A 22,312-nucleotide genomic window follows, 5' to 3' on the forward strand; every position below is an offset into this window, starting at 1 on the left:
TTAGGATAGTGTTGCTTAGGGCTTTGTTAGAAACCCCTGAGGATGCAGGTTCTGCAGTTTCTCAGCACCGGTCACAGTGGCCAATAGTCCTTACAGTGAAAATATTTTTTTCTGTTGGGGGTAAGCTTCCTTGTTTTTATTATGAAGTAAAGAAGCTGTCTTCATCCTCTTGGTCATCTACCCTTTTGAAGGGTATGAGGTCATCTTGAACCTTTTCTTCAGCAGGCTGAACACTGGTTTACCAGGCAAAAAGAAGTTTGGATTATTCTGATATCTGTGTGTGCTTTTTATTTGTTTTCAGCATCAGTCTTTTCAAGAGTGATTGAAAAGTGAATGCTTTTAAAATAACATGCAACCTGTATTTTATGTCCTACCAGAATAAGTTCAAGTTGAATGAGTTTTGAAAGAAAATGTTTTTGCTGTTTGAGATAAGCAATGTGTGATGCAAATGAATTCTAATATTAAAATTATATCTGGAGGGTAGGAGAATGGGTTGATAATCCTCATGTCATGTATTGATAGTACTGTACATTAATTTTTCAGAACAGTTGAATCACCTTTGCCAGTTCTGCCGGTTGTTGGATAATCTTTCTAGAAAATTATTATGGTTATGATGCTGTTTGAACTTACTTTTTACTGGTTTAGAATTAAACTGAGTTAAAAAAACAGAAATGAGAAAGGTGGTTTCAGTAGTTAAATGAGCCCAGTTGTGTGGTGTATATGGTGGGCATACTGAATTTAAATGTAGCATATAAAGAGCTAATAATATTCATGGAGGTCCAGTCTTTTTTTGGTGAGCTATTACTTAATAAACATTGATGGTATTGCAAGACTTTGGAATTCTTGTTTTCTGTAGAAACACTTGTATCTTATGTGCTTTCATTCCTAACATTGATCTTAGTATTAATTATTTTCATAGAAAATTGAGTTCTTAACATCCTTTATACAAAAGCCTGGAGCAGCAGAGAGACCGTTTTTACAATGAGGAGAAATTATCTGCTAGGTAAGTTAAGTGCTGACAACAAACTGTGATCTTTTCAGTTAGGGAAAACAACTTGAGTTGTAATCCTGGGATGTGTATGTAAATTGGGTAAGTTGCTGTGGTAGTAGGTGGTTTAGATATGGTAGACATTAGAACAGGCCTTGGATGAGTGGAAAAAGGAGCGTTTGTGATTTACACATGTAATTTTCATGCTGAGCAGTGATGAAACTCTATACTTAATCCTGTTGTTTTTTTGTTTTTTTTTTTGTATGTTTCAAAAATGTGAGAATAGAGCTAAATTCTGTGAGTGTTGTAGGAGTGAGATAACTGATAAATTGTGAACTTCTACGTACCTAGGCAGAAAAAAATGCGTAGAAGTATGTGCTATGTATATTTAGATCTGCTTGCCATTTTATAGTATGGTGCTTTGTCAAGCCGCTTGGTAGATTTGGAGTGACAGTTCATGATGATAAATTAAATGTGACTAATTTATTTTGTGAGTAAATGTTAATAAAAATGTGTAAAAAGTGGTAAAGGTAACCTTCGGCTCTGTGTTTGATGACATCCTGAGTTCTGAATTATTTAGCAATGCTTTGTATTGCCCATCTACTATTTGAGGGATCACTTTACACTATAATATTGTTACTGCATAGGAAAAACTGTGTTCAGCAGTCTTAGTGACCTCTGAAAAGGATAACTTGCTTGGGAGTTTAAAATATGGTCAACATTTTACCAGAATCTCCCTGAATGTCTTTATTTGTGAAACCTACAGAATATTCTATTTTCTATTTTGAGGCTATATTGCATTTAGATATTGGGTGGGGGGAAGATATCATTAGAAGTATTTTCCATCTTGGTTTGCTTATCAACAATGTGGAAATTCTCAAAATAGTCTGAGAGACATAAGTTAAACATAGCTTCTTTAGAACTCTGAGTTTTGAAACAATCTTTTCAGGTTTGGGTTTGGGGCTTTTTTTCCAAAAGAGATTATTAGAGGTTTGCTCAGCAATGAAATTCTGGGGGCTTTTTATGCCTTGTGTGGTATTGAGAATGGTGAATAATATGTCAGCATTTATATTTGTGAATATAATTAACAGGAGTTTGTTAATTGTTAGTTGCAGCTTTTGCTGCACTTTGTTCTTGATAACAAAATCATTGTGTTTGAGGTCAGTTGGTCATTACTTTCAGGTATATGATTAAGGACTAGAAAACCTCACTTCATGCAAAACAAGGTGAAGGAAAATCAGTCCTGATATATTCAGATGTATATTTAACTCAACTGGCATATTACATCAACACCATTATCTCATTTTCAAAAACATTTGGTATTACTAAGGACATCTAAATAACACTGCTGTAATTTCCTTTTTATCTTAGGCTTTCTTTGCAAATTTTCATTTTATTAAGTCAAGCATTAATACTTTATATTATGTGATTGTTGACTTTTTATTAACTTTTTTTTTCCTTTTTTCTGTTTAGATGTTAAAACTTCTGATTTGCCAGATATTAATGAGGAAGGAAACTGATTAATGAAGTTTTTGTAGTTCGTTGGATTTTTTTCATTTCGCACTATTGGGAGATTTGAGGAAAATTTCAAGGAATGGAGTTAGCTCACAGTTTACTACTTAATGAAGATGCATATAACCATCTTGGTGAATTTCAAAAAGCAGAGTTCATTTTTGAATGGTTACAGTTTTTGGAAAAACTTTTACCAGTGACTAGCAGAGTAAGTGTAATAAGACTTGAGAAGAAAAGCCTGTCTTTTTATTATTTTGTTTAAAATCAAAGAGCAGCCTGCAATGTTATTTGCCTCATGTCTTGTATGCACAAAGGAGTAAAAGTATATTTAGTGTTAGCAGCAGCTTTCTAAATGTTATAAGTTCTTGGTCACAACTCTTCTAGTGACAGAGCCACTTGTCCAATTAAAGGAATTTTAATTATTTTTAACTCCTATTATTACTGCAAGATTTTGCAGCCCCATTATGAAGAATGTTAGTAATGCTTCCATCTAGTGTTGCACAATTATTTGATGCTTCTCTACCAAGCAGGAATGTACCATCTTTCTCCTTGTTTTTTTTTTTTTTTTTAAATTTTCCTAGTTAAATGATAAAATATCTGTTTCCAGCCAACTCTCCAATTGTTTGATTCACTGTTTAGTGTATATTAAGTAGGTTATGTAGACATGTGATAATAAACTAACCAAAATAATGCTAATTTGTGATGAAAATACCTAAATGAAAAACAGTGTCTCGTTCTTTATTTTAAGAGTATTAAAAATGTATGTAGGACTGGATAATTGTTTTAAGGGAAGTTCTTCCTTTTCTAATGCTCAAGTTCCTGAAACTCAGCTTCTTTTTTAAAGTTCTTCTTTGCTACTAAACTTATTATATATCTATGAATTCTTTTATTTTAAAGCAGACATTGAAAGAAAGAAAAGGCAGCTTTGTTTGAGAAAGATTTGAGCATAGATATGCCACAGAGAAAATACACTTGAAATGCTACTAGCAATAATTGTGCTCTGAAAAAAGCATTGGTTTTTTTAAGAAGAATAAAATAGTACTTAAAATGTCTTTTCTTTAAGTATAAAAATGCAATAAAATGTTCATTTGTGGTTCAGAATGTCATTATCAGAATGGTAATAATGAAAAGTAAAGATAATAGGAATTAATAATCTGTAACTAACTTTTAAATGTAACTGAACTTTAACTGGTTACTGATTTTATTTCCAGGCTGATATAAGGGAAAACCAGAAGAAACTGGTTGAACAATTGACTTCTTTATTAAACAATTCACCAGGACCTCCTACCAGACGGCTTCTTGCCAAGAATTTAGCTGTACTTTATAGCACTGGAGACACTTTTTCTGTTTACCAAACAATTGACAAATGCAATGAACTCATTCGGAGTAAAGATGACTCACCGAGTTATCTGCCTACAAAACTGTAAGTGTGTTTTTACCCTCAAGCTTCAGATCCAGTTATAACTAGACAGGTTTAAGTAGTGAGATTCATCTGAGTTCACTGCCACAAAATATGTAATAGAACAAAGATTGTGCTGGTAGTCCCTGTTGTATATGAGCATCAGGAACCAAAAGGGTAGAAGACACCTGGTGGTCTCCAGCCAGACAACTGAAAATCAGGCTAGGGAGAATATCAACAATGGATAACAGAGTTATGAGAGGGCAGGTGTATTTTCATTCAAATAGTGCTGAGAAGAGCAGTAAAACAGACAAGCACAACTTCAGGTATAAAAGACAGTTACTGAGTACTTTTCTTAATTCAGGTGGGAAACTGGATATAGTTAAAAACATCTGAAATGTTTGTAACTAAATGCCAAAAGCCTTAGTAACAGAGCAGAGAAACATGAACTGCTACTTCAGAATGTGAAGCCAAATTTTTATGTGAAGAAATGTTATGAATAACCTTCATTCCCAAAATTATGCACATCTCTCACTATAATGAAGCAAATTAAAGATGAAGGTAGTAAAGATGAGATAGAAGATAGTGAAGATAGATTAACATCCTTTTGCATTAATGATATGGTATTGAAAGCAGAGCAGGATCTCTCTTCCTCCTTTGCTAAACCTGTTTCTGACAACACAAGTAAAGATTCCTGAAAATAGATTTTGCAAGGAGTAAGTTGTATTTTCTTATACCATTTTTTTTGTTTCCTTCTTCTTCCAGTTGACATCTTGTACAGTCTTTTGAGTTAGGAATAAGTTTGCTATAAAGGATCTTAGTCTTGCAAAGTAAATTACTGCTGTAGTACATTTTAAACAATGATATCCATTAACATTAGAGTTGAGTTGTAGTGTGGGACAGAGTTCTGCAGGTCTTCCCGCTTCAACTGTGATGTGCCACACTGGAGGAAGTGGGTGATGTCAGTACAGCAGAGAGTGATGGGGGAGGCCATTGGCAGTAAAGCAGAAATGGAAGATAACCAAAGCCAGAATGCAGAGTAGTAGCTGGGGGAGAGGGAGAGAGGTGGCAGTGTACACCACCTGTTCCTGGGTATGTAAGCAGTGGTAAGAAGAGGAAGAAAGAGACGGAGAAAAAGGTAATTGTAAAATATGATTTTCTTCAAAAAAGTTTTGGTAAAGGGATTTCTGGTAGAACTGACATGGAGACAACAGACTACAGAAAATAATTGGAACTATAGAACTGTGTGTTGAGTAAAATCTTTCATCTTAGTTGCAAATATATTAAATACTTGGTGTTCAGTGTAGAAAACTGCTTTTTTTTGTTTTGTTTTGATCTTGATTAAAGCGTTGTCTTTGCCATCTGTCCATATTTAGCATGCATGCCCATGTTGTCTCGTAGCAACACTTCACCGTCAGTGTTCACAATATGTTGATACACCTGGGCACTCCTTTAAATACAGATTCCAGTAAACTGGTCTCTTAGCTTATAGATTATCACTTTTCTTCTTTCCTATATGTGGAAGATGAAAATGTTTTACGCAAGCACTTTAAACAAAACCTTAGTTAGGTGCTCATCTACTACTAAAACTCAGCATGATGTGAATGCTCTACCAAATCAGATAAACAGGTCATGCATCATGAATGCAGCTTATTACTTTATTAAGCAGAGTGCCTGTGACCATCATATGCTCAATTTAGAAGGGAATTTGGAAAATTATAATTTCATGCCCAGGCACACCATGAACAAAATTTAAGTCCAAGTTGTTGGTGTGTACTGAGTTGGATAAAAGCAATAACAAAACCCGGGTTTTTAATGAAAATAATATTGTAGTATGATAAGAGATAAAGGATACTAGGTTTGTTTTTCTTACTGTGCATTTAGGGAATTACTGTAAATATTAAATGTATTTTTTAAATTAAGAATGTATTCAGTATGAGAATTTAAAATTATAGATATGGAACTTGAATTCAGTTGGGGAATAAGCAAAATGTTCTTTTGTTGAAGGGGATGCTGAACAATTTCTACATATTTAAGTAGGTCTGAGAAAGAGCTGAAAGCTGATTAAACATATAATTCTTTTTGTATACAAGAAATTAATTGGTTTAGTTATAGATCTGTCAATAGAAAACCAAAGTGTTTTCATTGACTAATTATTCAAAGGAAAATGCTCTTTCATTACATTAGGCACCCTTTTTTTTTTTTTCCCTCAATATTAGCAGTTTTTGCCTTTGCTAAAGGAAAGGCCAGTGAGCACACAGAGTCCGTTTGTCAGGTGTTTCACCTGAATGTTAAATTCAGAATCGGTCTACAGTGAAAGGGACATGGGTTTATAGTTTTATTTCCTTCAAGGTATCTTTTTAGTATGTACTGTGATACATGAATGACAGAATTGTAATTACTAGACCATTTGTAAATAAACCTGTCCCTGACTACTTCTGGCAGCATCTGCTGCAACATGACACAGAGCATGCTTAGTAAGAAACTAATGTTAAGGTTTAAAGGTAGATATGCAAACTATTCCTCTTGTAAAAGGTACTGGAAGGTTATATTACCTGAATTCTTGTATTATCCAAGTTACTTTAGCAACCCTTGTATCTGCATTTCTTCTACAGGGTATGTGCCACATACAGACCATTTTTTTTTTCCCCTTTTGATGATCCACTTACATTTCTGGGACATCCTGTTTAGTTATTTTGCTGTTTGCACATTGATTACTTCAATCGTCTTAATCCCTTTCATCTCTTAGTGCATCCATTTTCACGCGTCTTTGGATTTGCTTTTGTTTTAGTGCTGCGGTGGTATGCTTGGGCTATTTATACAAAAAATTGGGAAGAATTTTGGGAAACAGTTTTACTGACACCGTTGGGAATGTGCTTAAAGCAATGAAGAATGCAGAGGTATTGGAACAGCATGTTTAAAAAATGATTGGAAAAATAAAAGGATTTTTACTGCTGGTAGCTGGACCAATGAATAAGAGAAAATGCATGATACCAACATACAAGAAAAAAGTTGTGAAAAGTCAGATAAAAATCAGTGTCTAAATTCTAAAGAAGTACTAGAGTTAATGGATTATGACTATAAAAGGATGGATCACAGCTTTTCTTTATCTGGTTTCATGAAAGTACTTGATAAATTAGAAAATTTAATTGCATTATTAATGAGAACATTTTTTCTATAGCTCATACTTTGTTTTGGGCTTTATACTTGTAATTATTGGTTTTCAATAGAACATAGAATTTCCTACTATTTTGATTTGCTTATAAAGTTTTGGGGCAAGTTATCTGCTTTAACTTATTTCAGTATAATTAGATCTCTGAAAGACCCAGCCATTTTTTACCTATTTCAGTAGTTTTGTATTTCAAAGGAACTTAGGGTTACAAAGCTTTAACATTTCTCTTTTTCATTTTCAGTCTCAAGGTCGTTATGAAATCATGCTTAGTTTGCAAAATATATTAAATGGTTTAGGAGCTGCTGCCATCCCCTGTCACAGAGATATTTACAAAGCTGCCCGATCCTGTCTGACAGATCGATCCATGGCTGTCCGCTGTGCTGCTGCTAAGGTAAACTGCTCCAATGGCTATTGTAAGTAGCTCCCTAAAACATAAAATTCTGTTTTAATGATAAATGAACACGGAAGTAAAAACATTGTTTGCTTATCTGTGTTTCTTTGATAGTAACGTGCCAGAAAAAATAGAAGTAATTTTAGTATGAAGCAAGGTGCTTATTTTGTTAGGGAGAACTCAGTTTATTATGTAGCAAATTAAAATTTTTACTGAGTGCTTTTCCATGTCAAAACACTTTTATTTCTGTTTTTTTGTCTAGTGTCTTCTTGAACTTCAGAATGAAGCACTATTTATGTGGACTACAGACCTGGATAGTGTTGTTACCTTGTGTTTTAAATCCTTTGAAGGTTCCAATTATGATGTACGATTAGCAGTTTCAAAACTTTTAGGCACAATATTGGCTAGAGCTCTAACATCTAAGCAGATTACAGGTAAAACATGCTTTCTGTGCTGATTCCTCATCTATAAAAATCTGTCAGATTATAAGAAACTCTCAAGTTCTGTTCAAGCCTGAAGTAAACCATATTGTAAGCTTCTTCTGACTGTTCATATCTCTGGTTTGGTATTTTTTCTAACTTTTTTCTTGTGAAGTGCTGTTTTTTGGTTCTGTCTATCTATCTATCTATCTATCTATCTTTATAAAATAATGAACAATGGAAAGTAGTTAGTAAAACTTTTTCTCTGCTATGAGATTGTTGTTGTATGGAGAGAAAGTAGTTACTGCAGGAATTTAAAAGCAAGATTAATTCAAGCAGTTTAGAAATAACTAAGATTTGAGGCAGTCTCTCTGTCAAACTAAAAAGTTAAGGATACCTTCAATCGATACAACACCTGGATTGTCAGTGGATAGCAGTATAAATATGATCAGAAGCAGAAATTAGCAGGCAGTTTTGTTCACACAACAGCTATGTAACTTTTTTTTCTGGAAGACAGTACTTGAGTTGACTGAAGCATCCTGGCACAGTTATAATTTCCAATACTTTGTGTGATTCAGACTGAGGGGTTTTAGTCTTAGAAGCCCCAAGCTAAATGTCTAACTGTCATCTAAGCAAAACATAACAGGACACAAAATAAGTGTGATTCAGACTGATTGTTCTGCTTTTAATAACAGCAACAACCAGCAAATGACAAAATGGCATGCCTTTCAGCCCAGCTTACTGTTTTTCAAAATACTTGAGGCTGTGTATTTGCATTGTAGACTCTGAAGTCTTGGTTTACAAAATATTTCCCCCAGAAATTTTTGGAGAGAATTACTGTGTTACAGAAAAAAAAATCAGCACTTATCTTTTCTCAAAAAAATAAAAAAATAATATTCTGACCTCTTTATAGACTCATTAGTTTCCTTTAATCTATGTAAGCAATGTACTTGTTATTTCAAAGACTCTAAGATAAGGTTATGTAAGAAGCTTATAAATTATTTGGTTGGCTATTTCAGGGAGTTTTGTCCTTATTTTAGTTATTTTTAGTTAAAAAGAAGTTAGAGCTAAGTGGGGCAGAAGCTAGATGGGGACTAGAAGGGGCTGGGGCAGAGTGGAGGAAGTAGTATATGAAGAAATTTGTACTCCTGAAATTTGTGCACAGTGTCTGATAATCTGCTGATATTGAGGGGGTTTTGTTTAATTATTTTTTTTCTGGACATCTATATCTCCAATCCTCTCATTCCTTTTCTCGTTTGAATCCTTGAAAGAGAATGAAAAATGCAGTGAAAATTTTAGGTCAGTATGCAGTGTGCTGTCATCATGCTAAGTTTACATGTACACATCCCAGCATGTATTTTAAATGAACTTTCTATCAAGAAATAAAGCACTGGAATAGGAATTGGGGATGGATAATTTTCCTAAACAATTGCAAGCATATTTTATTTTTCTCACTCTTTTAGAGGACTATCTTAATGCTAAGATGACTTGATAATTTTTCTAAGAGGACCTGTAGGTGTGTCTTTACCTGGCTAAGGATAGTAGAGGGGGATCTGCCATGTCTGAGGTTTGGAATAGAGATTGTGTTTGCTGCTAAGCTGGAACATGTAAGAACCAGGGCTTTCATTAAGCTGTGGGTGGTAGAAGTAGACCTTACAGACCTTTTTGCAGAGGAAGCATAGATGGCAAATACTGAGGGTGGGTAAATGTAAGTATGCATATTAAGTAATGGCTTAAACTACTTAAAGGTAGTTAAAGCAGAAAAACCTGAGAAATACTGTGTTTTGCTGGAGCAATGAGAGCTAAAATGTCCTAGTTTCTGTTGTGAAGTTATGCTCAAACAGTATTTGGATTTGATTGTGCTACTGAGTTTGTGCAAATTATTTTTACTAAAATTAAGAGAGTTGAATCTCTACTTCTAAAATATACCAAGGTTTTTGAACTATTCCTCTAAAGATGTACATCTGTTCTTAGCATCCACCAAGCATAACTTCCGCAGAATCTCTTTGGAAGATGTGATGGAGCTACTGGGAACTGGATTTCTGCGTGGAAGTTGTGGATTTCTACGAGCCAGTGGTGATATGTTGAAAGGGACCAGTTCAGTCAGCAGAGATGTTAGAGTTGGAGTCACCCAGGTTTGGATTACATCAGTTATGATTTTCTGAGATTGCCAAACATTTGTATAATTGCTTTGCTCTAGATATATCTGTTCTTTCATCCTTTTTTTGTATTTGTAATGAAATATATATATTTCAAAATAAGGATTTACATCTTGAGTCACACTAGAAAGAAAAGAAAAAAAAGATTTCTGATGTTGCTTACTGTTTACCCGAGAGTTTGACATTTTAAAAGTCAAATATGTACTACTTGTGAAAGCTTCACATGATATGAATTTCAAATGAGTGATAGAAATCAATTGCTCAGTTTTTAAAAAAAATTTCCTTACATTTGAAAATTAAAGGGAGAAGTTAGAAGAAATGTTTGAACTTGAAATAGTTTCCTTTTGTATAGGGAATTCCAAGTCTAGTCCTGAAAAGATGGTTCTGCTTTGAGTAAGTGCATGAAAAGTAAGGAAAACAGAACTTAGTGGAAAAAACCCAACGTCTGTTTTGCTTTGTTCCAGGATGCTCAAAGCACAGAATCTTGTAAACTGAACAGCACTGAAGCCAGGCCATGTAGTGCCTGCTGGTAAAAACAGTACACATTTCTCAGATAAAATCAGGTTGGCTTCATCCTGTAAAGATTATCTTCAAATTAAACATGCTGAATTGTAGATATTCAAATGTAAAACCTGTGAATCAAGACTAAAGGTCACAATGAACATTTATGTACAAGTAGCTGTGATTATTTTAGTATGTTACAGTCCCACAGCTATATGATAAGCACCTTTGTCAGTAAGGCAGTTTGTCAGTACATTTCAACTTCTGTACGAAAGATCTTTAAATTAGCTTGAATTACTGATACAAGCTGCCAGATTTTGGAGTGAAACAGCTAGAATGTGCTACAAATTGTCTTCTGTGCTCAGGTCATGTTGAGTGGAAGCATTAACTTTTTGCAGAGAGAACAGAAAAGCTAGGGAACAATAATACCTTGACAGCTATTTGCCTAGAAAATGCATGCCAGAGATTTCCAGGGTGTTCTATATACATGGTAGTTTTATTAGTTTTCCGGGAATATATCAGATATCTCGGTTCAATGTCTTGACTATTTGTACTGGTTTTTGGAAGTTGTCTCCTTTTTCATGTGTATCTATGTTAACACCTGTGCTTGATGGTACATTCAAACTGTACCAGAACCGTTTAAATAGTGCAATGTTTCTACAAATAAAAAGCTTGAAAAATTGTGAATTTATCATGCTTGTGAATAGAAAACACTTGCAGTTAAAAAATGTATTAATTAGTGAGTTGCAGCTTATTATGAATTTAAAAATAAGAAAGGCTCTGAAGATGACTTCTTACATATGGAAGGTTTATATTTGTTCAAGCCAAGTTCAAGATAGAATTTAAAATGAAGCCATGGCAGTATCACTCTTCACAAGTCTTTATCCTGTTAAATTCCTCAGGTTTCAAATCTGTAAAACCAGGGTAATGTACTGATCCATTATGAAGCCTAAGTAGTGTTTGTCAAGAACAATAAGCTGCTAACAGGATCTAATAGTATAATTATTTTGTCTACAATAGTTCCCTTTATTTTACATGAGTAATTTTGTTGTGAATGTTAGACATAAGACAAAGTATGTATGAGGCAAATGCAGAAATTAATTGATATAAGCAGTTGTTGAAAGTAGATTGATATAAGCAGTAGTAAAAAGTTCCTTTCTTATGAGGAATTTTGTGTGCTCATTTGCATATTCTCATTTTTTGTTTTCTGTTTTCTTGATCTATTCATTAAAAACATCCAACATATGCACATAGAAGGCAATTGTAGGGGAGCTTATTATGTGGTGAAATAAATGGTCTTGTGGTGATTAGGTTTGTAAAGTGATTCTGCATTCTTTCTCTTTGTGGTGACAGTCTTTTTATGGTACCTCCATTGCAAGGCAAACTATTAAAATTCATTGGGTTGAAGAACAGTGCTTGGGGGCTGCAAATATTCCCTGATTCAGACCCTTTAATAACCAAATTTTCTCTGGGTTATGGGTTATAGTTTTGTAACATAGTAGTTCTTAAAATGCATTCATACATTAAATTTGGGGTTCATGTGCAGAATGTTAAATAGCTGGAAGCTGTTGTTCGGTGAGACCAAACACAATGTTTTACATAACAAGTGCCTGTGCAGGGTAAACCACCATTTCTCACACTCTGGAATAAGATGACATGGGCAAGCAGCTTGAAATAACTTACAGTCAAAGCAGGCTGCAATATTACTAATGCAGAATCACAGAATATACTGACTTAGAAAAGACCCATAACAGTTTTGATAGTAATTTAAATTATTTTTAAAAATTAATACATAAATATAAAAAATTGCAGATACCTAAAAGTGAGAATGTATGTGATTAATGGATGCATAAATTTATAAATCATTGCAGTTTAGTGTTCTAGTTGTGGCAATGTGAAGATTTAAAAAATAAGCATGTAGGATAGTTCATACTGAATTTCCACATATTTTGCTCTAAAATATGTTTCTTTTGAAATCTCTTTCAGGCATATGTGGTATTTGTCTCGACATTAGGAGCACAATGGCTTGAAAGGAATTTCTCTGCCTTCCTATCCCATATTCTAGATCTGGTGTCTCAGTCTCACCCTAAGGCTGTTCAGAGTCCAGTGGATGCTATCGGCTGTCGCCGCTGTGTTTCATTCATCCTTCGAGCTACAGTAGGAGGCCTGCTTGGGGAAAAGGCTCAGATTGCAGCTGCCAAGGAGATTTGTCAGGCCATCTGGAAACTGAAGAAAGTTGTAGGTATGGGTATAACAAGATTATCCATTTGGGCCTCTGTTTTTCCTTTTTTAAGTGATTGTACAGCTACTTAATGCAGAATCTGCAGAAATAGAATATATTGTGCTGATTTATTACCATGATAATGTAGAGGGCTTTTGATGGAATGCTTTGTTTTAAGCTTGGGCTGGTTATTTGCTTGGTCTATGTTTTTGTACATGTGTACCCACATAAGTATATACAGATGTTTTTAACACTCCATTCCTGGCAAATGTAATTTTAGGCATTAACAAATAAAATAATTGCAATAATAGTACACAGGCAGTATTGTAAAGTTAGTTAGTTTGGCAGACAATGCACGTCCAGTCAGATCCTGCTTTCCTGTTAGAGCAGTTAACACTACTGAAGGTTCAAAAGAAGCATTTGTTCCTAAATGACAAATGAGCATTTCTCCTGGAGAAAACAGATCTCTTGCATGATAAGGTCTTGTACACTGTTTCTAGAAAGAGCCTGTGATCTTCGACCATTGTCCTTCTGGAGGAGAAGAAAGAGAATCCTGGACATAACCTGTTGTCCTCTGGTGTACATGTTATATCTGATTTAAATATCTAAATGTTTTATGTTTAAGCAGACATAATGATTTGTGTCTCAAAATATAAACCTTCAGAAAACATAATATTTTTCCCTCCCTCTTCATTCCATGTCTCTGCCTTCTCACTTGCTTGATCTTGCAAGATTTCATTCTTTTCTTCTCTTTCTTTTTCCCTATGATGCAGTAAAATCTGGCAAGTTATATCACAGTATGTCTTCTTCAAGTTACTTTTGGTAGGGCAGACAGTAGCACTTCTTGCTAGCTACTGTTCCCCATCATGTAAAGATAAGCAATTTGGTATTTTCCATTTATCCACACTCTTGCCCTCACAGATGTTACTGCACCATCCTTTTAGTAAAAGAAATGTATGTGTCTCAGTGAAGGTAACCCTTTATGAAAACAATAATAAAAATAGTAAAAGCTCATTTACTAATATAAACAACTTCTCTTGGCAAAAACCTTTCTCCCATCTGTTTGATTTTGGTAATGATTTAATGGTGATTTTCTTGTATTGTGTTATCAGATGCTGCAATAAGTGATGGTAACTTGGAAACAAAAGTTAATACAACAGATGTAACAGCGAGTCAGCATGTGCTTGTGTGTGCACTTCAGGAACTCGGAAGTCTCATTCATGGCTTAGGAACTACAGCAGCACCATTACTGCAAGACTCTAGTACAGGTAAAAGCCCTGAATTGCTTTCTGAACCAGAGTACAAATTAAATTTATATTTGTTTGTTCACCATGATCTTCTGTGATTTCTTATGGGTGTTCTTCTCGTGCTTAGTTTCTAACCAGGATCCTCCATAGTTCTTGTATTATTTTCTATTTTCTTCCACTAAATTTAAAAACAAAGGTGGGGGAGGAGGGGAAGTTGACTGCCTTACAAGCTGTAGGAAAATTTCAGACATTGCCCAAAGAGTTCTGTATCTTCCCTAACCTGTACAAGTATGTCAATTAAAAAAAAAATGTTTATTAAATTTTACTCCTTTAAGGGTTGTATTTGAAGTGCAACACTTCATAGTGTTTGTAATAAAACAGTTAGATTGAGCTGGGTACCTTTATTGTTCTCATTTAGCTTCATCCATGGCATGGATTTCTGCTTCCTTACAGAAGCTTACAGATATTTTCTATATATGTTGGGGGATAACTGTGCAATATGTTTTCTCCATAGTGTTACTTTTCATCCAGGATAAATTTTTCTAAAAAGAGCTTAATTATTTAAATTTGTTACAATTATTTAAAAATAAAAAAATAGTACTTTTTCAAAAGAAGTATAGAAATTGGATATCATATTATATTTGCCAGTCCTGTGTATACATTTTTGCTTTTTTGACAATCTACTTGCCTCTTTCTTAAGTGTGTTTATGCATATTATTTTTCAGGTGTTCTGGAGGCAGTAATTTCTGTCATTCTTCATCCCAGCATTTCAGTTAGACTGACAGCAGCATGGTGTTTGCGCTGTATTGCAGTAGCACTGCCCTCTTATGTGTCCCTGCTGTTGGATCGTTGCATTGAACGTCTCAGTGCATTGAAATCCTGCCCAGAAGCAGTAACTGGTTATAGTTTTGCTGTTGCTGGTCTGCTGGGTGCAGTAAAACATTGTCCTTTAGGAATTCCACATGGAAAAGGGAAGGTATGGTCTGAATACTTTTCATATAGGCTGTTCTTATATTTTTTTTTCAGTGGTTATTTGCATGTTTTCTTTGTGACATGATCACAATACCCAGTGATAATGATGAGATACTTTGGTTCCTCAAGAAGAGGACTTAAAGGCATACCATGACTCAAATAAGCATGTGTTTTCTCACATTTATCAGGAGCAAAAATTCCTGTGTCTTGGGAATGACTCTCAGGTGTACAGGTTAGTCGGTGCTTGCAGCAATAACTGCAGTTATGTATTATCTTGAAAGTCTTTTGTCAAGTCCAACAGATAGACACTTTTGTTTTGTTTTACAGAATATAACAGAAATCAGCTTCTTGCATAACTCAGTCTAAGGTGCCAGTCTCCTCACTAGCGCAGATAGAAGATGCTGTGCTCTGAAGTTCTAAGGATATGCAGCTGTAGAAATAAAGACTGAAGGAAGGAGCTGTTTCCATCTTAATGGGAATGTTATCCACTAAGTTACTCATGTTTGGAAAACTATGGTGGATCACAAATGTCAGCAGTACATGCTAATTTTTTGCATAATGTCAAAACTTAAATTCTTTCTTCTGAAAATAACTGTTTCAGTGTCAGTGGGCATTAAGAACATTCTGGACATTCAGTGTCCAGACTGATGAACTTTTCCTTGTGATTGCTGAAAGATCATGCAGAGAGAACAAAATGAATGGAGTTTGCCCACTTTTCTAGATAAGAAGTGCCATTCAAATACTATGCACCTAAGCAGAGCTGAAGTTTCTGTTTAACAGAGAAACAATTCTTAACAAAGATTTCTTTTAGAGGAATATAATAGGATGAAATAGGGCTAGGGAGGAGGTATGGGAGGGCACAAAAAAAATGGGAGGAACACTGTATTCTGTACTAAGCTGGCAGGAGGAAGGACAGAATAGTTGACAAAAGCCCTTTTCTGCTCTCTCCTAGGAACACTGCCAGATTCCAGACTAGTTCCTCTGCTGAGGAGCAGAAAGAGACCAATGTTTAATAGAGCAGTTTTGAGAAGGAAATATCAAACATAGACAATAGTGATCTGTAGAGAAACTTTCTATATTAATGGATTGTCCTCTGAGAGGGCGGATAGAGTTGCAGGTGGAACCTAAAGAAAAGAAAATAATTAGTGAGTTTATATATATTTAACATTCAGTTCTATTACTTATAATTCAGTTTTAAAAAATCCTTCAAATATCAGGCATTCCTCCTACATGAGGAGAAAAATTGTCAGAAATCATTAAATTACATCCTTTCTAGGATGTATGCTTCATAGGTAGTGTAAATATAATAAGTTTTTAGTGATTTTTAGTAGTATAATTTTAAAAAGGTGCTGTTTTGTTTTAGAATCAAATGTATTAACTCTAGCAGGAATCTATACAAATACATTTCTTCTTTTACAACCATCTGGTAGCATTATGGAACTGGGGAAACAAATACTATCAGATTGGAAAAAAAATGTCAGATGCAGTTTTGGAAGTGTAAAAATCTCAAACATTCATGAAGCAAACTTTCATGTGCAACCTTTCATAACATTTGAAGTGTGAAAAGAATTTATATAAGGATGTTTTCTATACTGAAGCTTTTTAATGATTCTTCTTACTTGGAATACTGACTTATGAGCAGTTTATTTTGGAGACTGGACATAATTCAAGACATAAGATATTTTTTAGTATATGTGAAACATAATTGAAGCAAACTACATGCAGAATACTTACAGCATTTGTAGCCATACCGTGGTAATTGTGCATGGACACAAGAGTGTTCCTCAGTGTAAGTTGTAGATACCTTTTGGTATCAAGTGGAGTCACCTTGCATTTAGCACATAGTGGGCATGTGCAATTATTCTAGAGCAGCTAAAATAGGATTAATTCTAACTATGCTATTTTTATTTATTTTTCAGTCATACCATTTGTTGATGTGAAAAATGGTCAGAGAGAATTATAAATGCAACAAGGATAAAAAAGATAATTGCCACTCTCAACCCTTCTTCTGAGCTGTAATTCATAGATGTCATACATGCATTGTGACATAAATAGAATATCAGAACACTTCTATCCTTCCAATGCATGTTCCTGTGGAAGTTATCAGTTGTCATTTTACTGCTGATAAAGGAGAGGGTACAAAGCAGCAAAGGAACTTATGTGGTACTCCAGAGGACTGCTGAAGCCATCCCAGACTAGTACTTAAGTCAGGAATTGCAACTTCTTGAGGCTGAGTTTATTGCCATAGTGTAAGAGGAAGATGGCATTCTTCCTCTGGGAGCAAGAGAATAGGATTAAGTATTACACCAAATAATATTAAAAAAAAAAATTGGTAGTTACCAAAATGTGATTCCCTGTTTTTCTCTTTTACTTTGAAGGTAATCATGACTGTAGCAGAGGATTTGTTGTGTTCTGCTACTCAGAACAGTCGCATTTCAGTGCAGCGAATGCAGGCTGGATGGCTCTTGATAGCTGCTCTCATGACATTAGGTAGTAGCTTTCTACAATTCTTCTTAATCTACATTAAAATGTTCAGTGTTCTGTCTCTGATTTTTTGTTTAAGGTTTTGTCTAATTTACTGCTGCAAAATAATTTTAAAAACCTCAAATATTGAAATATTTAGAAAAACTTTATGAGATAAAAATGTTATCTCTTTCAAATTTACTATTAGTTCATTGGGAGCAGTGTCTGAAAAATAGTGATTGAAGTGGGACTGCTATTCATTAAATATAGATAACAAATTTCAAACTGAATCCAACCAAATGTCCTAGTCATCATGAAGAATTGTAAAATATTTATCACAGCAAAAAATGAGTTAATAATTTCTATTTCCCTCTTGTCAGGCATTTGAAATCTGGCAGTACTTCTTAAGATGTATTACTGGTCAGATTATTGACTGCAATCAATCTGTAAAGATTTTGTGAACACAATAAAAAAGAGAAGGAAGGAAAATTTAGTTTTATTAATCCTTGCATTGGCCTGGCAACTGCCAATATTTACAGGTCCTGCAGTTGTCCAACATCATCTGCCACGAATCTTGTTACTGTGGAAGTGCATCTTTCCATCATCTCCTAAAGACCTGGAAACAGAGAAGACACGAGGAGATGCATTTACCTGGCAAGTAACGCTAGAAGGTCGTGCTGGTGCCCTCTGTGGTAAGCAGGATTTACTGTCTTTCTCTGCATATTTATAATTGGGCTCTTAGTTAATTTTATTTCTGAAAGAATATTCCATATTGATTTTTTTTTTCACTAGATGGTAAAGGCTATTTTCACTCCCTGTATAACATACATGCTGTGTAACATACATGCTTGTATATTAATATTTACATAGGTATATGTTTCATTTTATGTGACAAAAAAACCAAACCCCAACAAAACAAACAAACAAAATGAAACCAAACAAAAAAACCCAAGAGAGTCTTTCCTCTCCTTCTTCTAATCAGTTGATTTTCAAGCAATAAATGATAATCAGGAAGGTTGCTTCCCTTGTTTAGCAAACAAGTCAAAATAATGTCTGAAGATCCAAAGCAGGGTATGTTCTGTTGTTTATACAGTCTATTGTATTTGAAAAATGGTGGTTCTGTTTTCTGCCAGGTAACTTACTACAAGGAAAATAGAATTGGTGAGTCATTCAAACATGTTTGTGATAGTAGAAGGACTTGGGTAAAAATTACGATTAGGTAGTTGCAATTCTCAGCCAGGAAAGAGTGCTTTGAATGTGGCTGCTCTCTGGTAGGTTGCAATTTTCTATCATGAAATACTGTGAATTTGGGGTTCCAGAAGTTGCCCCAGTGATCTTCAAATACTTAAGTGTTTCAGTCTTGTATTCTGGAGTACTAAAGAGTACTTTGCCTTCCAGAAATGTGAACTGTGGTATAGTAAGCACCCTACTCTCTCACTATTAAGGTGAATCACAAAGTGTGGAATTCAATAGCAATTTCATTTTAGAAGTACCTGAACAATTAATCTTTCAACATTTTTTCTTTAGAAGATAGGTATTTAGTATGGTATATTCTCTAGGTGCTTTTGGAAATTATGCTTAGTTTTCTGTAAATTATATACATATTAATTGGTTCCTAGAGTACAGTAATTGAACTAAATTTTAATGGAAGACTAGTAAAGTAAGCAGGAGGTCACTTGATCATTGTCCTATTTTCTTTTTATTATTATGATGGAATTACCATGAAATTGATTTACATAACATCATTTAGTTCATAACAAAATGCAAAAAATAATTGCATTTATATATGCAGTTAAAAGTCAGGATGTGAATGTCCAAGCTGAGACACTGAAACAGTGCATCTGACTTTTTTCATTTCTACTTTTGTTCATTATTAGTAATCTAGTAATGTAATTACTTTGCTAATGTGATTTTTTTTTTTTCTTCAACATACCTCACACTAAGTAAATTGAAATCCAATTCCTTTTCTAGCTATTAAAAGCTTCGTTTCCCACTGTGCTGGTCTTCTTACGGATGAAGTTGTTCAGAGACTTCTTCCTCCTCTCCCAAGTGCTGTTGATTTATTGACACAGTAAGTGTGTGTATAAAACTGTTATTTGAAAAGCTAGAGTAATCTGTATTTGATTAGTGCACTTTCTAAAGAACTTTCTTTCCAAGGGACCAAAATTAGTGTTTATGATTCCATGTTGAGAAAAATCTAAGGAAGACTTTCTTGAAAGGGTTTTTAAGTTAGTTTTTATATACCGATTTTTAATAAAACATACACATTTGTATTTATATCCCATTATTTTTATTAAATAAGAAACAAGAATATGCTTTGAAAAACATATTTTGGGCATGGATATTTTTTTTATTTAATTTCAGATCTAAGCTGGAAAGGGTTTTATTAAACTTTTGCCTTTTGAGTATAGAACAATTTAATGCATTTGGGTTGTAAGCTCTAACTTACAGGAATATATCCACAAAAGTTTGTTGTGCTAAATATGGGTACAATCAAAGGAAACAGAAATCTTGCTTATTTCTCTAGTATTAAATGAAAATAAATGGAAGTGGACAACAGTAATTCTGTCAGAACATGTGAAATAAATTGGTTTCCTTTTACTGTTCATTTGTGCAAATCAAAATGTACTTCTAATGTGTATAGATTTTAAAAGCATTCAGTAGTGTGGTACAAATTAAACTGGGGTGTTACATAAAACTTAAAATCCCTCCTATCTATTATGTGCTTTTTATATTTTAAGGCTTTCTTCAATACACAAATCATATGGAAATTCCTTAAAAACACCATCAACGGTTTACAGACAGAAACTTTATGAATTACTAGCAGTATTGCCCCCAAAGGCCTATGAAGGTACGTATTTCCACACAAGGAGAAATCCATTAAGAATACTATGGGCTCATTTTAAAGTTTTTGTCCAACATGTATTCAGCCAGCAAAAGTTAGTTCCGCCTTTTCTAAAAAACAAACTTTATTCTCTCTATTTAAGTTTGATGAATTGTAGCAAAGTCACTGTGGTTTTGAAAAGCTAGCGTTCATGATCTTTTTTCCCTTCTAATACCAATACAGACCTCTATTACAAATAGATACTTTTGCTCTATTTTTGGTTGATACTTGAAGTTAGACAATGTTTCAATTTCAAACTAGTTGAAAAATTTCTTTTATGCCTGTTTTACTTTTCCATTAAATCCTAATTCCCAAAAGTGTAGCTTTAGCTTAAACTAATTGGATATAGACCATTGAAAGAATTCAAATTAATTGATTTAATGAAGTATATATTAGAGAGATATTAATCTGATCCTGTGCAGATACAAGTTTTGTATTTAAATACAAATACAATTTAAATACAGTAGAAATCTGGGGATGGACTTAATTTATATAGGAGAACATAACAAAAAGAATCTAGGTCTCTGATCGATTAACTATATCTTTGTTGTCTTTAAATCGTTTGTTGTACAGTAGTTTATGGACTGCAGTAAGGAGCCATAGTGTTTTTGTCAGCTGTAAAGAGGAGCACAGGATATTCTTCAGGACAGAGACAATATGGAGCAACCATGCTCTGAATTAGCTGTGTCCTCTGTATTTTGGAGGGAATCCTTACTCAAATAATCTGCTCCATCTAGTGGTAACCGCTAAGGGAATTGGGACAAATCCCTGACCTGTGCCTTAAAGGTGTTGTCACGTTAGATGTATATAATGAAGCATAGTGTATCATACTCATTTGTGACTGAAAAATTGCACCTCCACCCCTGAGAGCAAGTTATTCCTTTCATTCTTCTATTACAGGAGCGGCATGTTACAGAATACAAATACTTGAGTATGGCTGGGTTTGGCAGTTTCTTGGTGTGCTTGGGATTTTTGTGTATGTTCTAACTTCATTGAAAATACACAGTGTTTTACAGTGTGACCTGCAAAATGTACCTCTTGTGAGAGAGCAGCCTAGCTGAGGATGCTGCATTCTACTACAATAAATAAAGAAAAAGCTTGAGAAATTTGTTATAAATAAGTGGGCACCCTGCTGAAATCTTTGAAAATATCCTTAGAATCAAAACAGTAATTTGACATGTGTAGACTCAGAGGTGTCCACTCAGGTGTAATACAGCAGTATGAGAGTAGGGAAGGAATGGAAATGCATACATTATCAGAACTTACTTTTATATATCTTAACATACAGGTATGCATCATTTTAAAATGCCGTGAAAAGTTTCTAAGGTAAAATTTGAAAAAAAATACCATTCTTTCTATTTTATTTCCAGTATGATAGCTTCATGTAGAAACTGTATGTGTTTACAAATACTGGGAATTTTAAAAATAAATTGTTTCTCCAAACAATATCACTATGGAACTCATGATGGTTTTTTCAATGTCTACATTTAGTCATTATAAATAGGAACAATATCAGGAGTACTCTTGTGTTGCACAGCAGGGCTCATTTTACATGCTCAGAGTGATACACTGATTGAGAAGCTTTCACCAGTTCATGGTTTTATTTCTTTTGCATTTGTTTTCTTCAGTCCAGGTAGCCAGGTGATAGAAATCTGTAAGTTGTTTCTTTTTGAGAAAATTGGTGATGGAAATATTTACCAGGAGTTGTAACTCAAGACTTTAGTATTTGTAAATAATGTACAAAACTTGTTTTCTGTAGTACAAGAGGAACAAAACAAAATAGCCAGGAAAATAAACAGTTGGAAACAGACTATTCATATACCCGAGCTTCTTTGTCAATGCTTGGCTTTAGATTTCTGAGGCCTGAGATACTATGATTTGTTCAGGCTCTGCTTGGTCCTTTCCTGCTCACTTTCTGCCTCTTCGATGTTTCTTTTACTGCTTTCTCTCATCATTAAAAATCATATCTACTCAAACAGCAGAA

The 22,312-nt window shown here is 34.2% G+C and overlaps 1 protein-coding gene across 1 annotated transcript in view; it reads left to right on the forward strand.

Moving 5' to 3' along the window:
* Positions 1–928: 928 nt before the first annotated feature.
* Positions 929–22,312, forward strand: part of HEATR5A (HEAT repeat containing 5A) — a 54,799-nt gene continuing 33,415 nt past the window's right edge. The window contains exons 1-14 of the mRNA XM_053980892.1: positions 929–1,003; positions 2,462–2,708; positions 3,712–3,923; positions 6,691–6,799; positions 7,313–7,462; positions 7,725–7,896; positions 9,856–10,016; positions 12,528–12,783; positions 13,875–14,030; positions 14,735–14,985; positions 17,360–17,471; positions 17,984–18,136; positions 19,416–19,515; positions 20,186–20,295. Coding sequence (XP_053836867.1) covers positions 2,583–2,708; positions 3,712–3,923; positions 6,691–6,799; positions 7,313–7,462; positions 7,725–7,896; positions 9,856–10,016; positions 12,528–12,783; positions 13,875–14,030; positions 14,735–14,985; positions 17,360–17,471; positions 17,984–18,136; positions 19,416–19,515; positions 20,186–20,295 — 2,068 coding nt within the window. The 5' untranslated portion in view covers positions 929–1,003; positions 2,462–2,582. The remainder of the gene's footprint in view (positions 1,004–2,461; positions 2,709–3,711; positions 3,924–6,690; positions 6,800–7,312; positions 7,463–7,724; positions 7,897–9,855; positions 10,017–12,527; positions 12,784–13,874; positions 14,031–14,734; positions 14,986–17,359; positions 17,472–17,983; positions 18,137–19,415; positions 19,516–20,185; positions 20,296–22,312) is intronic.

This window comes from Vidua macroura, chromosome 6 (genome assembly GCF_024509145.1).
Source record: "Vidua macroura isolate BioBank_ID:100142 chromosome 6, ASM2450914v1, whole genome shotgun sequence".
Lineage (NCBI taxonomy): Eukaryota > Metazoa > Chordata > Aves > Passeriformes > Viduidae > Vidua > Vidua macroura.